This window comes from Hetaerina americana, unplaced genomic scaffold (genome assembly GCF_022747635.1).
Source record: "Hetaerina americana unplaced genomic scaffold, ioHetAmer1.1.p SCAF_4, whole genome shotgun sequence".
NCBI lineage: Eukaryota > Metazoa > Arthropoda > Insecta > Odonata > Calopterygidae > Hetaerina > Hetaerina americana.
Genome location: NW_027286985.1, coordinates 86,927,949 through 86,945,980, shown reverse-complemented (window position 1 = coordinate 86,945,980; position 18,032 = coordinate 86,927,949). Strand labels below are relative to the sequence as shown.

Genomic DNA, 18,032 nt, shown 5'->3' with positions numbered 1-18,032 from the left:
TTCAGCTGTGCTTTAGAATTAATCTATTGCCAGTTGTTTTGACAAACAATTCACAAAGATGTATGCATAGTATTGTAGTTTGCACATTCAATTCACCTTAATGTGTAAAATTCATGCGGAATGCATATTATTAAAGAAACTTGTAGAATGGGTAGTTTTTTAATATGATGAATTTGTCATATTTTAGAATCCTCATTATGTATTCTATCTAACCTGATGCAAGTGTGACATGAAGATGCATGTTCTAGAAATTAACACATATATTTGGGCCTATGCAGCAAGTATAATATAGCATAAGGTTTTTTGGAGAGGTACAAATTGCTTGAGTTGCATTTTTTGTCCAAATTTTCAATGTGCTAAACAATTTAAAGATTTAGTAATTTAAAAAATCTAAACAAATGAGACGCATACACCATTTACTGTCATATTACAGGAAACTATTAAAATCGGTGGATTCTCCCTACATCTTCATCTTATTTTGATTATAAAATATAGCACAAAAAGTTCTTGTCTTTGTTAACTCCTCTTTCATAGTCATTAAGTATGTATTCAACCCTGCATCCATTTGATTTGATTGCAATTAACATCCTTTTAATATTTAAAAGTATGATGAGCATCTGACTCAACTTGAGAGAAGTGTCCGCATTGCCCAGGAGAGAGCTCTGGAGCAAGCTGATATGGATTCGCTTGGGACATCTTTGGGTCCTGATGAAGAAAACTACACTATCGCCGAACCAGATAATACAAGAGGGGTGAGTGTGGCTGTTCTTTTTCATAGCAAAACATTTCACTTCGATGAGGACTTTTTAATGGGGTTATGTTTTTTACAGTTGTTTTGAACTAGTGCCATTTTTCCAAAATAGGCATAACACTCTACATCTCATCATTTGATGGGTGTGTTAAACATTATATTGCTTCAGATTCACCAATTTTCCTTTCACAGCTCATTTTAATTTTCTCATTAGAAAATGTGTCAACAATTGAGCACATGACACTAAATCATTCAAACCAAATTTTGTCAAGTTCAGCTTGCTCAAAATTTGTCACCATAAACTTCTTACTACTTACATAGAAATTTGTTTCATGCTGATCCTTCAAGTTCTCTTCACTGTTTAGAGAATTCAAAAGATAGCTGAGAAGAGAGCTGCCTGAGTATTCAGTGAATTAAATTATTGATAAGTCAATTGTTTTTCAGAGTCAAGACAGCTCTCCGGATGTCACTGGGAAGTCTCACGGTGATGACTATGAGTTTGTTGATGTTGAAGGAGAAGATCTGTTGTTGCTTGGAGGGGAGTATGAAAGGCACGGTGATGGGGGAGGGATGAGCCAGAGAGTCAAGGGAGATGGGATCCATGGTGGAAGGAGCCATCATCAGCAGTCCAAGGGGAATGATGTTCTCGCTGAAGGTAAAGTCTTTCATCAAATAGATGCTATAAGCATTCAAAAACTTTTTGCTACATGAGGTCCATTTTGACTATCCATCATAAAAGTCTTTAATTGGAATTACTCTTGATCATTAGTTGAAAGTATTACTAAACTATAACTTTCCTTTAAAATCTATGAGTAATCTCAATAGCAATTGTAGTTATGATTTTAATTTAATTTTTATAGAGGTATGTTTTATGTTTTTTATGTTATTAAGAAATTAAATTTAAACGAATAACCAACAAGATTTTTTGAAAACTAAGCCTGCTCTAATCGCATATTTCAAGTACGTATACTAATTAATAATAAGCTTAACAGAAATTTTTCGAAAGCATTTGATTACACTTGTTAGTAAATCTTCTTTAATTTACTTTGCTAATAAGAATAAATCAGCTGCTTGCATAACTGTAAATATTGATAACGAACTTATTGTACAAAAAAGTAAATCATGTTTTCTAGGCATCTCTATTGACAGTCGTCTGTCTTGGGATGGCCATATTCTCAAACTTCGTAATAAGTTGAGTTCACTCTGTCATCTTATCAGATTCATTAGGCATACCGTCAATACTGAGGTCTTATTGTCTCTTTATTTTAGTGAATTTTACTCTCATGTTGTTTATAGTATTCTTTTATGGGGCCCTACACCTAATGCAAATATTATATTTAAAATTCAAAAACGGATCATCCGACTTATTTGCTTTGCTACTCATGCAGCATCCTGTCGTCCCCTCTTTAAAAAATTGAAAATTTTACCCATTCCCTGCGTGTATATGTATTGCGCATCTTTGTATGTCAAAAGCAACTTCTCTAGTTATCTTTCCAATGCCAACGTTCACAATTATAACAAGGCATTCTGCTGACCTCCACCAAAACTTTGTCAGAACCTGTACCACCGCCCATGGACCTAAACATATGGGCCTCAGGATTTTTAATAAACTTCCTAAAGAACTGAAAGCACAACATAAGCTGCCTATATTTAAGCTCAACCTTCAGAAATATTTACTCTGTAAAATGTTTTATTCTATTAATGAACTTCTTGTCCCATGAGTTTCTTTGTATTTAAACATGTACTTAGTATTTATCATTTCTTTATATAACATTGACGTGTCCTATATCTGTGCTTGTTTTTTACAATTGTACAAATCTGCTGGGCAAATAAAATTACTTACTTACTTACTTACTTCTTTGGTATGTTTGATTATACCACCAGCTGTGTCTTTTCATTTATATGTTTAAAATTTCAAAAGGGTTAATATTTTATTTCCTTCCCTTAACAGATCTGCAGTTTTCAAGTGAGGAGGATGATGATCAGGATGATGACATGGATGGTAGGATTGGGGGCGGTACAGCTAAGCGGGCACGCATATCCCACTCTGACGATGAAGAAGAGGAGGGTCAGCTTCCAGATGATGACAGTCAGCAAGCGGCTGAAGCAATGGTGCAGCTGGGTAATCTAGGGTACTACCCTGCGAGTTCCTCCCTTGTGGGATCATCAGGAGTAGATATAGTTGAAGAAAACAACTCATCTATAAAACAGGAACAAGGTATGTGACCTTCATTGTGAACATAAAATGAATGAATGCCTAGTTGTTTCCCACACCATTTAATGACACCAGTCACGGATTCAATTGATAAATTATTTGTTAAATATTTGACTCTGTGTTTGGTTGCTTGAAATATAAGGTAAGAACTGGGTATGCCTAATTTTAAATAAATAAAGTCTCATCAGGTCATCTACTAGATCAGTAAGTAGCATACTGATCTACCTCTTACCATGCTTCATTTCAGTAGAGGGTAAATTTTAATTAAAGTCTCAGTGTAATGTGCTATCCCTTGACACCATCTTAACCTAATTACGCCTTAGGGATCTCAGCAAACTGAAAGAATAAAGAGTTTTAAAAGTTTGATTAAAATATAATGGTTAAACATGTTTCAAGCACCAATACTGATAGAGGAGAAAATCAAGTTCTCTTTTATTAGTTCAATTCCCTGGGAAAAATCTAAAAGCCTTGATTAGGTTTTGGTTGTTATGAGCCCTTATTGCAATGACAACTTGACCAAGAAAAATTTGACTAAATGAAATCCTTCTTTCCTATGTCAATTCCAATGAAACTTAGTTCAAATTGCTATTAAATGCATGCCGTCTACCCATTATTGTTGGAATTTTGCCTGCATATTTTGTCTAGATGTTCCGTGACTTATTTTAATTATCTTTCTTTCCCTTTTTTTTACAGAAGAGAGTATGGATGTGGATCCAAATTATGACCCTTCTGACTTCTTAATGCAAGGACTACCTCAGCAAAAATCAGTGTCCTCACATGGCCAGAAGCTTGCCATTCAAGATGACTTGGCTGTGAGTGAATCAGATGAAGAAGATGATCAGGCAATCAAGCACGATTTGGAGGAAAAAGAAAGGGATATTGATGTGAACGTAACTCACAAGGATGATGATGAGGAGGAGGAAGAGGAAGATGATGGTGGTAGTTTGTGGTTTTAAGTGCCAGGGCTGTTAGAAACAATATGATCTCGCATCTAAAAATTGGGAACATCAGTTTCTTGAATAGTGTGCAATTGTTGAAGGGTATATTTTTTACCTGCTGACACTGAGTTATAGTGATATTGCAGCTGAATAATTAACTCATTAAGCTTTGGTCAACTCATTTGCATCAGAATGAATGTATATGAATGAGCCAAGTTCGATACTGGTTATTTGGAAAATTTTCAACCATGTGATGCATTGCTTAATGCATATGGAGTGAATTCAAGCCCCTACCAGTTTTTTTCTACTGTCTTCATTTTAGGTTTAAGATTCTTCCCTTAGAAAACAGCAGTGTTTTGTGATATAATGCCATCAGATTATCCTTGAAAGAGTTCAGATTTTGTGCCTCATCAAAGTATATACTGCCACTCTCTGTTCTCCAAAGTACATTTAAACAGTTCAAGGATATTGCTATAAAATGATGATTGTACAAATTTTTAAAAGCAGTGCTATGTACATATGCAATGAAATAAAATGATAGGCTTTCAATGAAATTCATTGTAGTAAAAAATCAAATTATTTTATAAATTACTGAATGTTACTATAAGAAAAGATAACAAAAAAAAGCAGTGCATTAACCATTGGAGTGTGAAGTTGTTCCCTTTGTCTGATGACAAAAATTTTACTCACTAACATTTTAATGAATTTAATTATTTTTTATTAATCTGAAGACTTCCATGAGATCTAGTTGGTGAAGACTTCTTTCGAAGGTTGGTGAAGACATTCTACTTCGAAGAAAATTCTGTTGCACAGGTGTATTTATGTATTTTTGCATGTTCTTTGATTTTCATTTTAAATTTCCTTATTTCTTTTGCTTTCCATGTATGTGCAAGCAAGGCTTTGAATTGGCATTATGGACTCATATATACACTTTCATGTATTATGAAATACCTATATGTTGTAACATCAGTGACAATAGATTGCTGGAGTACAAAAAGACATAGAGACAGAAAGTGTGAGTCTTGATTAGTGATGCTGAATCATTTCTCTAAATAACACTCAGAAAGGCTTAGTGAATGATTCAAAATTCATCAGCATTCCGTTTGTATCCCTCAAACAAATAAGTTTCCTGTAATACTCTCATTTCACATATGTTTGCAGTTTCTCTCCCAATTATGTCTTTAATACTAAGCATCTAGAATAAAGCTTGCCATTTAGGAGACAGTCATTATCTTAGTTGATTTTGCTCTTATTTTCATGTTTTGTTGGTCATTTAATCATCATGAGCACTTTGCATCACTGTAAAGGATCAAATGAAGGGTAGCATGACACAAAATACTATTGAGTGTGAATCTTCTGTTAGGAAAAGAATGTATCAAACTGCTGGAATCTCCTACACTAAATCTGTCTTAATGAAGATTCAAATCTTCAAATGGAAATTACTTATGGCATTCCATCTTGGGCTCTCCATTATATGAGGAGAGGGTCTCAAAAGATCTTGACTACATTTAGGTGCTCATTATCAGGCATTGTTTTGTTTAATCTTTGGCCACTGCAAGAGTTGTCATTTACCCTCCTATTCACCCACCTTCCTTCCCCTCTTACTCAGGCCTCTTCCTTGCCCTAATTATTGATGGTATTCATTTAAAGGTTTTGCCTGCCATCCTCAAGTAATTTAATCGCATAAATGATTAGTGTATGATTGCACTATGATTATCTTCTTGAAATTAGTTTTTATTTCTGATAGCAAGGGACAATACACTTCTTAAAGTGAAATTTGAGCAATCTTATTTTTTTCACATGACAAAGTTGTAAAAAAGGAGTGACATTGCCTAATTTAGTTGTTAAAGTTATTTAGAAAAAATTGACTGAATTTCCATTGCATAATTTCAATTTAGTGCATGAAGGCTTGGATAGAAGCAACTTTAACCGAGCATTTGAGAGTAGGGGAGAGAGTACCTTCTTTGATTTCTAAGCCCTATTGGAGGGGATTATAAACTGGGACCTATTAAGAAACATCTCACAGAGTATCACACGCCAGTGACTATGTGAGCTGGAAGATCCCGAGTTACAAAGTTCACTGATTATCTGCCTACTGGGTAGCAGGTGCTGGTTGTTAGCATTGGTAAGGCTATGAGGTGCTGGATCTGTACTTAAACTGAGATCTAAGTCCAAATCATTAGGGGTATTTTTCTGATTAATATAGATATCTTTAAAGTTTGTGCTATATTCCCAATAATATACAATAAATAATTCAAAACATATTCATCCCAACATGAATCACATGGATATTGTGACAGTATTTATGTGCTTATGAACCACTTTATTTTTTTAATTAATGATGAGGTATGGACCTGACTCAATCAAATTCAGTTATCAATCTGTGCCTTCTAATTATTGACATTTATTGTGAATTACTCATTTTAGTAAAATTTGGCAAAATGCTCTCAAATTTGATATATTTCCTGATGCAATTTAAAGTTTGACTTTGGTTTCAAATGTGGTGAAAGACAGCATTTAAAAAAGTGAAGAGGTAGTTCTGAATTTAAAATGAATGAAGGACTCCGGGCAGATTAAAACTTAACAAATTGTTAGTCTTTGGTAAAGTGACCAGTGATATTGCTCAAGTTTGGTGATCAAGAGTATGTACAGAAATATGAACCTTTTCAAACAAGGCATTAGTTAGCTTACTTGGTTTTCTTTAATTTTATATATGAGTCAGCAATCTAGATTGTATGTTGTATTATTCAATGATGCAAGTGAAGAAAGTTTTATGTTTTAATTTTATAGTAATCATGGAGAGCCATTTATAATTTTAGAAATAATTTGTATTTGCTACATATATCTACTTGCCCGAAAGTACTAAATCAAAAGCCTAGTTCATCATTTTCAAATCAAAGTGTGGAATGTTTTTGAATTGTGAAAATTCATCCTTATTGTGAGCAGCAGTTCACTATAATTTGAACCAAAAAGCATCCAATGCCATAGAGTTTGATTACTCTAATCTTAATTACTTTCAGGTAATGCTTACAAATTAAGATTGGAGAGAGGTACATAGCAAAAACTCCCTTAATAAGAGTTTTAATATGTATTACTCTGCTTTCATGCACATTTTTAATCTGCTTTTCCTCTTGAGCCTATAAAATATTTCTACGAAAAAAGCAACTATTGGATCACACCTGAAAATATAAAAAATGTTTATACTCATTAAAACCTCAGGTGGCCACTCATTTCATCAACAATATTCTCTGCTTAAGAAACAATTTATGTATCTGATAAGGAGATCCAAAAAGGAGTATAATAATGAATAGTGAATCACTATTTATTAATTCATTCAAGCATGCATGATAGCCACCACTAGGACATCAAGGGATGTACTTTGAAGAATGTTGAAGCATTGTGGCAATATCTGAAATAAATCTATTTTTCCTAAACTTTTCCTTATACTTTTCATACAAACCATGCATACTCTAACAGCATTACCATTTTGCAGAGAAGTTCCATGGGTGTTTGTGTATGTTCGTCAAAATACAAAAACAAAGCTGGTTGGGTAGCAATATCCATTATTATTGTTCAAACAATTGGTACTAATCGCAGGACATAAAAATTGAAGGTCGGATACTTTTTTGAAGGACCTCGCACATATCAAGGGGTATTACACAATTCATTTCATTAGCCAGGCTCTTGCTATGGTCACCATTTCCTGATGTTTCTGAGTGAATCTTTACCTTACAACGGCAAATATTAGGCAGCAGTAATGGTGGTAGATTTTATGGTAAGAAAATTCACCACCTTGTCATCATAATACATAGCCACATGGTATTGCTAATTGGTTTTAGAATAAATTTGCAGCACTGGTGGCTCTGCCGATAAATTTTTAAACACACCCTATATGACAGGAGAAACTATTGGGGTATATGTTGAACGGTTGTGAAAGGGAGAACGTTCAATAGTTATGGAAGTTGATGAAAAAAGGAGAAATTTTAAATGGCAAGAGGATATTAGATAGTACGAGGAGTTAAAGAGAAGGCTGAAACCAGGAAAGCTATGTTTAAGAGGTGTGAATTTGAAATACAAATCCACGATACTGTGCTATTGTCCAAGGGTTTACCCAAGGCCCACTACAGTTGTATATCGACAGTGATGAGCCTAAAGGTCAGTTTGATAGAAGAGGTTAGAGCACACCTAGTACTAAGGCACACATTGTGTGAAATTCACGCATCCGAGTATGGAGGGTAGTGCCTTTCCCTGCGCCGCTTATGGCCCTACAAAGATCTAACACCCTAAAAATCCCACAGCTTAGGTGATATATAGTTTTCAAGTCGAACGGAGACCGAAAAAACAAATATCACTGTAATACTCCAAATGGAAATAAATAAAATTTCAGCACCAGAGAACGTTAAGTTTTGGGGGAGAGACAAAATCCTTCCCTAAATTGAAGAAGCTTATTGTATGATTGAAAAAAGCTATTTTAGCAAAGTACTATAATTCAAGAATTAATTCATTTTCACAATGTGTGTTCATGTAAAACAATTTCAAAACAGGATTCCCTTCACTCTAAAATACACACCCCTCTAGTTAACCTGGAGGTATCTTCAATCTAATGAGGTAAACATTTCTAACATGGCACCGTCGATAACATACCGGCGAACATCCAATCGAAGATAAAATCACTAACAATTAACAGAATACTAACATTCCATTCCTTAATCCTCCACTCCCCTTTGTCTACCACCTTGTTTACTCTCCCTGAAACTTTAGTATTCGCTTCGACACACAAGATTAACCTCCTCCATAGTCAATTTACTTAGAACCTCTATCCAATAAGCTGAGGCTATATTGAATTAAAAAAGAAATATAATTTCCCCTCTCCATAGAGCACAGTCTGATAACATTACTCAGATCCATTATCATCCTTAGGAATAATGACAACTTATCAATTTAGTTCAACACTTTTTATCGATTCATATTTCATCTCAAGTGCTGGCACTTCAGTTATCTCTTTCATTTGTTTACCAGATGTTTTGAATTTGATGCCCTAGTGATCTCCAACAGAATCCTAAACTTTGTCCAGGAATACTGCCTTCAGTTAAATGAAGGTGCCACATTCTGAAAGTTCGATTCTTCCAACTAAAATACACTATGACAGGAACGTAAAAATTCCAAAGATAATAACTATTCAGAAATAACAGTAAAACAACGATGAGCCTATGAGGGATCAATGGATTCTCTGTCGTTAACAGTGGTTTCAATCGAATAAGCTGGATTTGTTTGTAAGCGGTGGGCCACTGGTGGGAGATCAGTGTATTTTGACACCGATTGTAAAATAATCCACTCTACTTTTGAAGTATGTATTTTACCATTAATTCCAGGTAATTTATATTCATTGAGTCATCCTGGAGAGCAGTATTTCATCTCATACCCGAGTCTCTTACATGTCATTCTTTTGTTCATCCATTAATAGCTTAAAAAAAATGTATTTATTAAAATTAAAATCTTCTCACCTTTGGTGGCAAATGCTAGTGGTTCATTCCAAAGATGGAATAATGCAAATAAATCTCAACATATAAATTACTCTCCATTTACTATGTATAAAACCATGTAAATGCAGTTCTTTGGCTATTTGGAACATCTTTTTCTGTTATTTTATGTTAACATTTTTGAGTTAACATAGAGTTTCTTTAGAAGTTAATTCTAGTGCATACTTTCAGATGGATATCACATTTGTGAAGGTAATCAATAGCATCACTCTGATATGGAAATTTACTCTCTGTCCATTGAATTAACTGTTTTGGTAGATGTCCCTTCATCATAAAACTTTCATGTTGCTAAAGAATGAAGTGGAGCCCATGGTGGACTAGTTGGTACAGGTATCTACATGTCCACATCCCTACTGGAAGTGAAAGCTGCTCAATGCATCATCTCGTGCATTTGCCAGTTTTATTAGGTGGAAGTCACCTTGTAATAAATCCTGCAGTTTGTGAACCCTTGCATACATTGTGTCAGGTGACAAGTTCCTCTCTTACATCCAAAATTTCCCAGTCCAAAATCTGGTTCCCAAAAAGTTGAAGGCTTTGCTATTGTTGCACACCTTATGTCTTGTTCTCTTGTACATAACAGTTTAATGTGCCATGCTAAAATATTCTAGCTATCATTAAGCCATGAGATCATTCGAGCTTTATTTGGAGCCATTAATTTTTCTAAAGCCTTCTCACTTGGTAGGTGGCTCGTAATGTTTTTTTAATTAATTTTTATTTATTATTTGGGTTTTAATCACTAAATATGCATTAGGTTACCAGGCTGAATATTGACTCAGCTGTTTGTTTTAAATTTGTTGCCATTCAGGTCGGCCCAACAAGGGAATTCATACCATATCCATGTCTGGGAGAGTATTTTAAGGCATCATCCGGGATATGAAGAGTAGAGGCATATGTCAAGAGATACCAGCCAAAGATAACTTTTCAAAATGCGTAACGTTTCATAAGTAATGCCTTGTGTGCATAAAAAATGTGACTGCGGTTATTTTTCTTATTTTCACTGTATAATTATTCGAATATACAATAAATAATAATAATAATAGATTTGACATTTAGTATATAATTACATATTGACTTTGTCAAAGATAATTCAGTGTACATCACTGCAGATTCACCCTTTCCAAAAAGTGATAATGTATTATAACTTTCCAAGCACCTTCGTTTTCAACAGGATGAGGTCGATACAAAATATTCCTTAATGAACGACAGCAGGGCATTCAAAAGAGAGGTCACTCAATGTTATCTGGAGGCGCAGGCTGAGCTCCAGCTGCAACAGGAGGTGTTTCACCGTAGCAATGTTTTGCACGGGGGTCCCGGTAAGAGTTTTCATGCAGAACACTTTGAGAACTAGTACGACACTTTGCAAGGCACAACTCAAAGTGGTCCGTCACAGAGGCGAACAGAACGTTAAAAGTCTCGGATGCCTTTCCCAGAACACCCTGCAGAATAGTTTTCTAGAAGAGATTAGCGTTAATTGTCACTTACATATTGTATACTATCGAGATGAAAGAAACACAGCAGCCTTCAAGCATGGGACAAAAATGAACCTGAGCCACCAACCTTATTCGGGTCCAAACAGCATGATATACAATACTCATAGATACTGCAACAACCGTTTTCTCTACATGTATCGCATGCATAACGTTTAGTATTGTCTGACTCATTGTTGCAGCAACCGTTAGCAAGAACATCGCTGCGAGAGCATATGTACCCTAAATAAAGAGGGAATTGATTTATCAGTGATTGTAATTACCGTTTTACTGTCAATGTTTTGATCTGGCACGTGACCGAAATTTCAAGCATACTGATTATAATAACACAATGTATTGTAAATATTCATTTACAAATGCAATTTCCACAACGTAAGTTACTGTCAAATTGCCTCACATACGGCAAAGCTTGTAGGTTAAGCTTCTCACCTCTATCATCAACGATTAAAACCTTCCCCTGAACTGAATTCCTGCAGGTGGTGACTTTAATACTCGTTAGATTCTCCTCCTTCCCTGAATGCCATAAAAATGGCTGATCATGCTTTCTAACAGGAGCTATTTCCATGTCACTAAGAGACGTCTCACCATTCTGTAGACAAATTTGAAGTAGATTGAGAACTTCACACGTTTATATGGTACAACAATTTAATATTTTAACTGGAACAAATCATACATCCGTAACTATACTCAAAATGCAGTAGGTTAACGAAATTCCAAATATAAAGCCCAGTACAACTTTCTTCCTAATCACTCGCATTAAAAATGCCGCCCACATTTTTAACAATTAATAATTGCTGTTTCATCTCACATTTTTTGTCTGCATTTATAAATTTCTTTGAGGGATATTTTTCTCATTTTCCGACTCATCCTTGCGACGCTAATATTCTTTATTTTGATTTGTTAGTGTCATTACTCGGCAAAGTTAGCGTTGCTATCGGTTTACTACTGCTCTTCGGGTCAAAGTTTATTTCCAATTAAGACTTTTTGTTTGATATAAATTGTAATTCATGACAAAGTTCGCTCTCAATTAGTATATAATTACAATATAAAATGAGGATCTCATTAACATTTACCTATTATTATTATTATGTTTCGAATATGTCTTGTGGATTGCTTCAACGACTATCGGAAAGATCAATCTATCGAAATGCATCGCAACCGAGGTTATTCGGATGGCAGCACATCAATCCTATGCAATTGTGCGAGCTCCGTCGGTGCACTTCTCCATTTTTCCCTTTTAATTTTAATCACATGGTTGAGAATTGGTATTTCCTTGTGCTCTGCTTTTCCAATCGGTCATCCGTGTGGCCCATGTTCCAGTATAATACCACATAAATGTTCTAAAATTATTTCGTAGGTAAATTGTCTCCGTGACGTCTTTGAACATAGAGTGACTCAACTATTGTCTGAAATACAGTATTGTACGTCAAATCGTAAATTTTTATACCTCTTAAATACTATATTAGAGTCAGATGATAGAATTGCTCATTTCCAAATTACTCCCTTCCTGGCCCATCTGTCTTCCTTATCTATATCATATGTATTAGGAATGGATCATACTACTGATCATTTTATAACTTAATATACCGTATCCATGAATAACATAGTTGCATCCACATTACCGCGATTCTGGGCAAAAATGTGACTCCTGCGAAACTTTAATTTTTGCCCATTGGCCTCTGATTTCTATTTCCAGTGCTCTGCCCCCTAAAAGTTTCATGTTGAATTTTGATGAGAGATTGCATTTCTCAAGGGTTGAAATCAAAACATGTGCCATATGTTACCCTAATAATACTTTAGGGAACTTCTAAAGCTTTCATTTGAATCCTGGATATCCATAATTTACATAAAACAACAGCTGATTCGAATGCATAAAATATTTTACTTCTTGATTCATATGGTTCAGAAATTTGTTGAGAGTTGACATCATTTGGGCTCTTGTATTTTCTTCTTTCTTTGTAAGGTTTTTCATCTATGAGCTCCCTATTCTCCTTCCTTATTACAAGTAGCTCTTCTGAAACTCCTGTAAGTGCCTAGTTCAGATCAATCTATCTTCTTTCAGTGCTGCTCTCGCACTGTTTCCAGTCTGTCATAATTTGCTACATTAATATTTTCTAGCACCATTTAACCTAGAGTTTTCATGCTCTTATAGTTCACAACTCCAGCGTTTTTGGCGGCAGCCTGACCTCTAGGTTTTGGTCGATAAATAGTCGTAAATTTGGTCAAAGTAAAATTTGGCATTGTCGAATAATAAATCGAAATAATTAAAATTTGGTGAAAAAACATAATATACTCCACTAGGTTAAATCTTCACTTAACTGATATCTCTGACTATCAAGAACCTAAGTTATTGATCAGTTATTCGCTTATGATGCCTTGAACAATGTTTTTGGTTGACTACACTTATTACTACCATATTCTTCTTGTTGCAGTACTCACTTGTCTATCTGCTTAAGCATTTCATTTACCCACCCTAATTGCCCTTTGTTGCTTCCATCATTCCCTTCTCCAACCACTGCAGTGCATTCGCCCATTATGATTAGGCTATCCCTTTCTTTTGCTTTGCTCAGCCCTTCTTCTATTTGCTAACGTACAACATATTTCTCCTTCAGCATGGTAGTTCCGGGGCATACGGACCTAAACTCTCCCTTTAGTTTAGTCATCAAAATCCTGTTGTTATACTGCCAACACAACTTTGCTCATCTTCCCTTATTTTTCAATATGATACTACACCTGCTATTTTCTGGCCATCTTCTAAGAATGTAATTCTGTATAAATCGCACAAGAATTTATCTCCTGGTTGGCCTTTATTTTGGGTGTGGTCCACCCTGGCTGGGTGAGACCTGGCCCACTCAGGTTTAAAGAAATTTTAAGAATGTTTTTTTAGTTCTACTTTTCTTCTTCAAGAGAATGAAATTTTATATAATGCACCTTTTCATGGTTAAATTACTCAGCCACTTGATTGTCCTGTATTAAGAAAATCCTACGACAATGATATCCAAGGCCAAAGAATCTGGTGAACTTAATTGAGAGTATCTCATTTGATTGATGCGATGAAATATCAGCATATGAAATGGTATACTGCTGTAAAATGAAATATTTCAAAATATAATAACACAAGGTAGATTTTTGCAGTATTAATGGTTGATATTGTTGGTTTTTGGGAGCTGCTAAGTCATCATCAGGGATGTCTTTGCACAGGCTTTTGATATTCATTGTAGACAGCATCCTTAGGAATATTGTATGAATTGTCTCTGTCTTCCACCTATTTAATTATATAATTATCTCCATCAAAGTTTTAAAAGTACTTTTTTGGTAATAATTTTTGCCATAAAACTTTTTTATTGTGATATATTTTGTATTAATATTTCATATTAGAATTTCTGATTTAAAAATAATTATTAAATGCGCAAAACTTTTGTCGAGGTCACAAAATATCTTGCTGTGGAGTCCTCGCTGCCACAATCTCATGCTTACTTAGTCTCAATTTCTGAACTGAGGCCTTTTAAGTCAATTTCATTGTACTGTTGCAACTGATGTCTCAGCCCAAATTGACCATCTTTATATTTCCATTTTCCAGCTTGCATTTCACTCACATGGATCTAACTTTAGTAGATGCTCCATATCAAATTTGCCCCATTTATAGATCTGATCAGAGAGGTTGTTTTACTGGGAGGTTTGCCAACAGGGAATATTGTGAATGTAAGACTACATATTTTTGGGAGATCAAAATGGTTTTACCAATGTCTAATGCACAACAGAACTTCAGCCCACCCACAGCAGTGGCATTTGATGCTGGATTATCTTATTATGTCATCAGTGCTTTGAAGTGAAACTGTCGTCTTTTATTTCTGTTTTATGCCTCATGTCTTCCTAGTTTACTTTATTTTGAACAATAGGTAAATGATCTTTCAAGTGCTGCAAAATTACAGGGAGTATAATCTTCATGGTTGAACTCACTTCTCATTAGTTACCACCTGCATCCCTGTCATATCCTATTAATTCAGATGTAATAAAGTTCCTTGCTCTTTATTTAAGCTGAATAGCTAAACTGGAGGCTTTAAGATGAAAATCTAATGGTGGGGAGAGAAAGAGAAAAAATCCTCATCATTGTCATTGTCCTTTTTAACTATGAATGATGCCATTAGACTTCCCAACCGAAAAACTCCAATGCTGTAGTTTTTTGAGTACCTAAAATTTGTGGGAAATCACAATTGGCAGAGGGAAATAATTGGTCTCCCTAACCTAAATGTGAATTTCACCCAATACAGATTAGAATGAATTGGCTGACATAATGTGATTTAGAAGTACGCCTGAAATCAAACCTTGGCACTATGGTCAGTAGTGCTCCACCCATTGAACTACCATGCCCTCCTTAGGTTGATTACCTATGACTAAATGTGTTATGCTGTGTGCCTCTTGATTCTTCTGGTTAAATAATGAAACACACCCAAGCAAATGCAGTGCTGATGTTGGTTTCAGATTTATGTATAATGATAGGAGTTTCATTTCAGAGTTCTAGCACTCTTTAGATAATGCGATTTCTGTCTTTGCGATCAAGTTCTACGGAGATTTAAATCAAATGGAATGTTGTTTATTGGGATGCTGCAAATTCAAAGAGTGAAATGGACTTGCTTGGATATCTCCTTAAAGCAGTATTATCACTCTGCCTTCCCAGTTATGTTCTTCACTCGGGTTTTGCAAATTGAATGCTCGCTATCATTTGAGCTTAGTGAAGGGGATATGTTGCCACATTGTGAAGAGTTTACCATGCACTTCATAGTCCTTCAGTATGCAATACCAGCTGCAGAATTTTTGATTGTTTCTAATATCCATGACAGTATTCAACGCCATGCACATTTCTTAAAAGTTGCTTTATTATGTGAGTCAAGGAGCTGAGGCATAATACAGTGAGAAACATCTTCCCTCCTTTTCTCTTCAATGGTGTTCTTTATTTTCATAATACAATGAGAAACATCTACCCTCCTTTTCTCTTCAATGGTGTTATTTATTTTGAGAGCTGTGGCTTTTGTTTTTTCCACATTTCAATGTTTACTCCTGAAGACATCCTGCTCTTTAAGCCCTCCCATCTTCCAATGTTAAAGTCTATTTTCCTGCTCCATCTGCTCTAACCCTCAAGGCATACATGGGAAAGTGTGCTTATATAAAACTATAATTTTGTAGATGGGTGATTCTTGATATGCACTAGATTTTCCTATGTACGTTCATGATAATTCTCATTTTTCTACGGCTATTTGTGAAGGAGAATAGAGGTCCTAGAATGAATGAATTAAAATTGCAGCATGGCACAAATCCTTCCAAAGCACCAAACTAGTCACATAATTGTATAATTATATGTGAAAGTTTGACCTGAAGCATTTAAGTGCATACAAAACAAAGATGCATATATAATCATTGGTGGGTCACGGTAGTCCAGGGGTTGAGCTTTGGACTACTGACTGGAGGGCCCATATTTGATTACCGGGCAAGCCTCTCTGGGCACCCTCAGCTCCACCCAAGCTGTGTGTTTTTTCGGGTACCAGACCTTCCTGAGAAACTATAACTGGCACAGGGAAAGGAGCTGTCCCCCCTACCCTGATGTGTGAATTTCACATGCCATCAGGCTTAGTACTAGTGAACTCTACCATCACCTATCAAACCGACCTTTGGGTTGATTACTATGTTTATGGATGTTTAATGTAATAATTGGTAAAAATGTACCTAATAATTATAAGTTACAATCAATTTAGATCTACAAACCAAACTTTTCATGGTCACTCATTTTTATTTCCAATTCATTATTCCCTTAAATCTTTTAATAGTAACATTACATAAGTATTTAATTTCTTGGACATTTTAATAAATAAATTACCAAAATTTTGTCATTGGACTTAATTACATTGCTAAATGAAAATTGCCTCACTGGACAATGTACAATTTTATTGTTTTTAACAGCTTCTCAAACTCACTGCACTAATATTCATGCAAGATATGAAAATAATAAAATACAACAAAATAATGTTAAAAGTAAAGCAATCTGAATAGTCATTCATTACTATCATGTCACTCAAAGCCATGAGCTTGCTATTCCACTGGTGATGGTCCAAAATTTACTTATATTTGTTTGATAAGAAAAAATATTTATGTACAAATGTTGCACATGCTAAACACAATATTTATAGGAGCTCAATTAAGCTGTTGCATTTCAATCCAATCATATCTGAGAGAAAAAATAAAAGTTTTGCTGAAGGGTGAGCATTTTGTTTTAAATTAAAATTTCTGTTTCTGTAAAAATAATGCTATTTCTTGTCTTCTTTTCTTAGTTTCTTGTTTGAATATTGTAGTGGTCTCTCTAAAATATAATATTTCGAGTAGAAAATGATATCAAAATTTCATTGCTACTTTTAAACAAACATTAAATTATAATTAGTGAAAGAATTTAAGAGGTATATTTACATGAAAATGCATCAGGGATTCCTTGTGGCAGCAATTCTATAGGCAAACAGTGAGAAAATGGAATGCATGTGAGTTTGGTATGAAACCTTACAGGGACCTGTGAAACGAAATTATTGAATCAGTAGATTTAGTAACTCTACTAGTAGAACGAGTAAAATTAATGGGAGAGAGGAGTCTCTCTTAGCACCTTGTATGGTAATGGAAGTAAGCTAGTACTGAATGAGGGAAAAGAGCCTATTATTAATTGAAGGATATATAGATACCCACTTTGATGGAATGATTGGGCCTTGTTTTCTTCTCTGAATCTGAAAAAATGGTGATTCAGCAGTTAATACTCCTATTCATTTGGAATTGCAGAGAATAACTTCCATCTATTTGGGATATATCATATTTGTCACTCCAGATACTCAAATTCCCTAAAGGGCTAGTATTGGACCTGTAGAAAATTGTGGGAAGACTGCCTCACTTAAACAATATTCAATTGGCATTTGTGTCCAGATGAAATTATTATCAGTTATGAATTGATTAAAAAAGATATTGGAGAGAATACCAGAGATGAAGAAGGATGAATACGAGTATATAGCATTTCTAACAATAATAATAATAATATAGCTTTCAGACCTATACTGAGCAACTGCTCAGTTA

At 34.8% G+C, this 18,032-nt stretch overlaps 2 protein-coding genes across 2 annotated transcripts in view; one reads left to right on the top strand and one right to left on the bottom strand.

The window, feature by feature from the left end:
- Window positions 1-4,441, top strand: part of Taf1 (TATA-box binding protein associated factor 1) — a 46,214-nt gene extending 41,773 nt beyond the window's left edge. The window contains exons 32-35 of the mRNA XM_071589644.1: window positions 606-752; window positions 1,196-1,406; window positions 2,703-2,969; window positions 3,660-4,441. Coding sequence (XP_071445745.1) covers window positions 606-752; window positions 1,196-1,406; window positions 2,703-2,969; window positions 3,660-3,922 — 888 coding nt within the window. The 3' untranslated portion in view covers window positions 3,923-4,441. The remainder of the gene's footprint in view (window positions 1-605; window positions 753-1,195; window positions 1,407-2,702; window positions 2,970-3,659) is intronic.
- A 6,030-nt stretch (window positions 4,442-10,471) lies between these two features.
- Window positions 10,472-11,865, bottom strand: LOC139692124 (SREBP regulating gene protein). The gene is made up of 4 exons (XM_071590159.1): window positions 11,605-11,865; window positions 11,361-11,520; window positions 11,002-11,153; window positions 10,472-10,895 (listed from the first exon to the last, which is right to left on the bottom strand). The coding sequence occupies exons 1-4, from the start codon at window positions 11,704-11,706 to the stop codon at window positions 10,671-10,673; spliced, it is 639 nt and encodes a 212-aa protein (XP_071446260.1). The 5' UTR covers window positions 11,707-11,865; the 3' UTR covers window positions 10,472-10,670.
- Window positions 11,866-18,032: the final 6,167 nt, after the last annotated feature.

Excerpts from the sequence above, each read along its gene's own strand:
- LOC139692124 (XM_071590159.1), bottom strand. The coding sequence starts at position 11,706 with ATGTGGGCGGCATTTTTAATGCGAGTGATTAGGAAGAAAGTTGTACTG. Across the intron at positions 11,521-11,604 it reads TTTTGAGTATAGTTACGGAT|AATGGTGAGACGTCTCTTAG; the intron begins GTATGATTTGTT and ends ATTTGTCTACAG. Across the intron at positions 10,896-11,001 it reads GCTGTTTGGACCCGAATAAG|AAAACTATTCTGCAGGGTGT; the intron begins GTTGGTGGCTCA and ends AATCTCTTCTAG.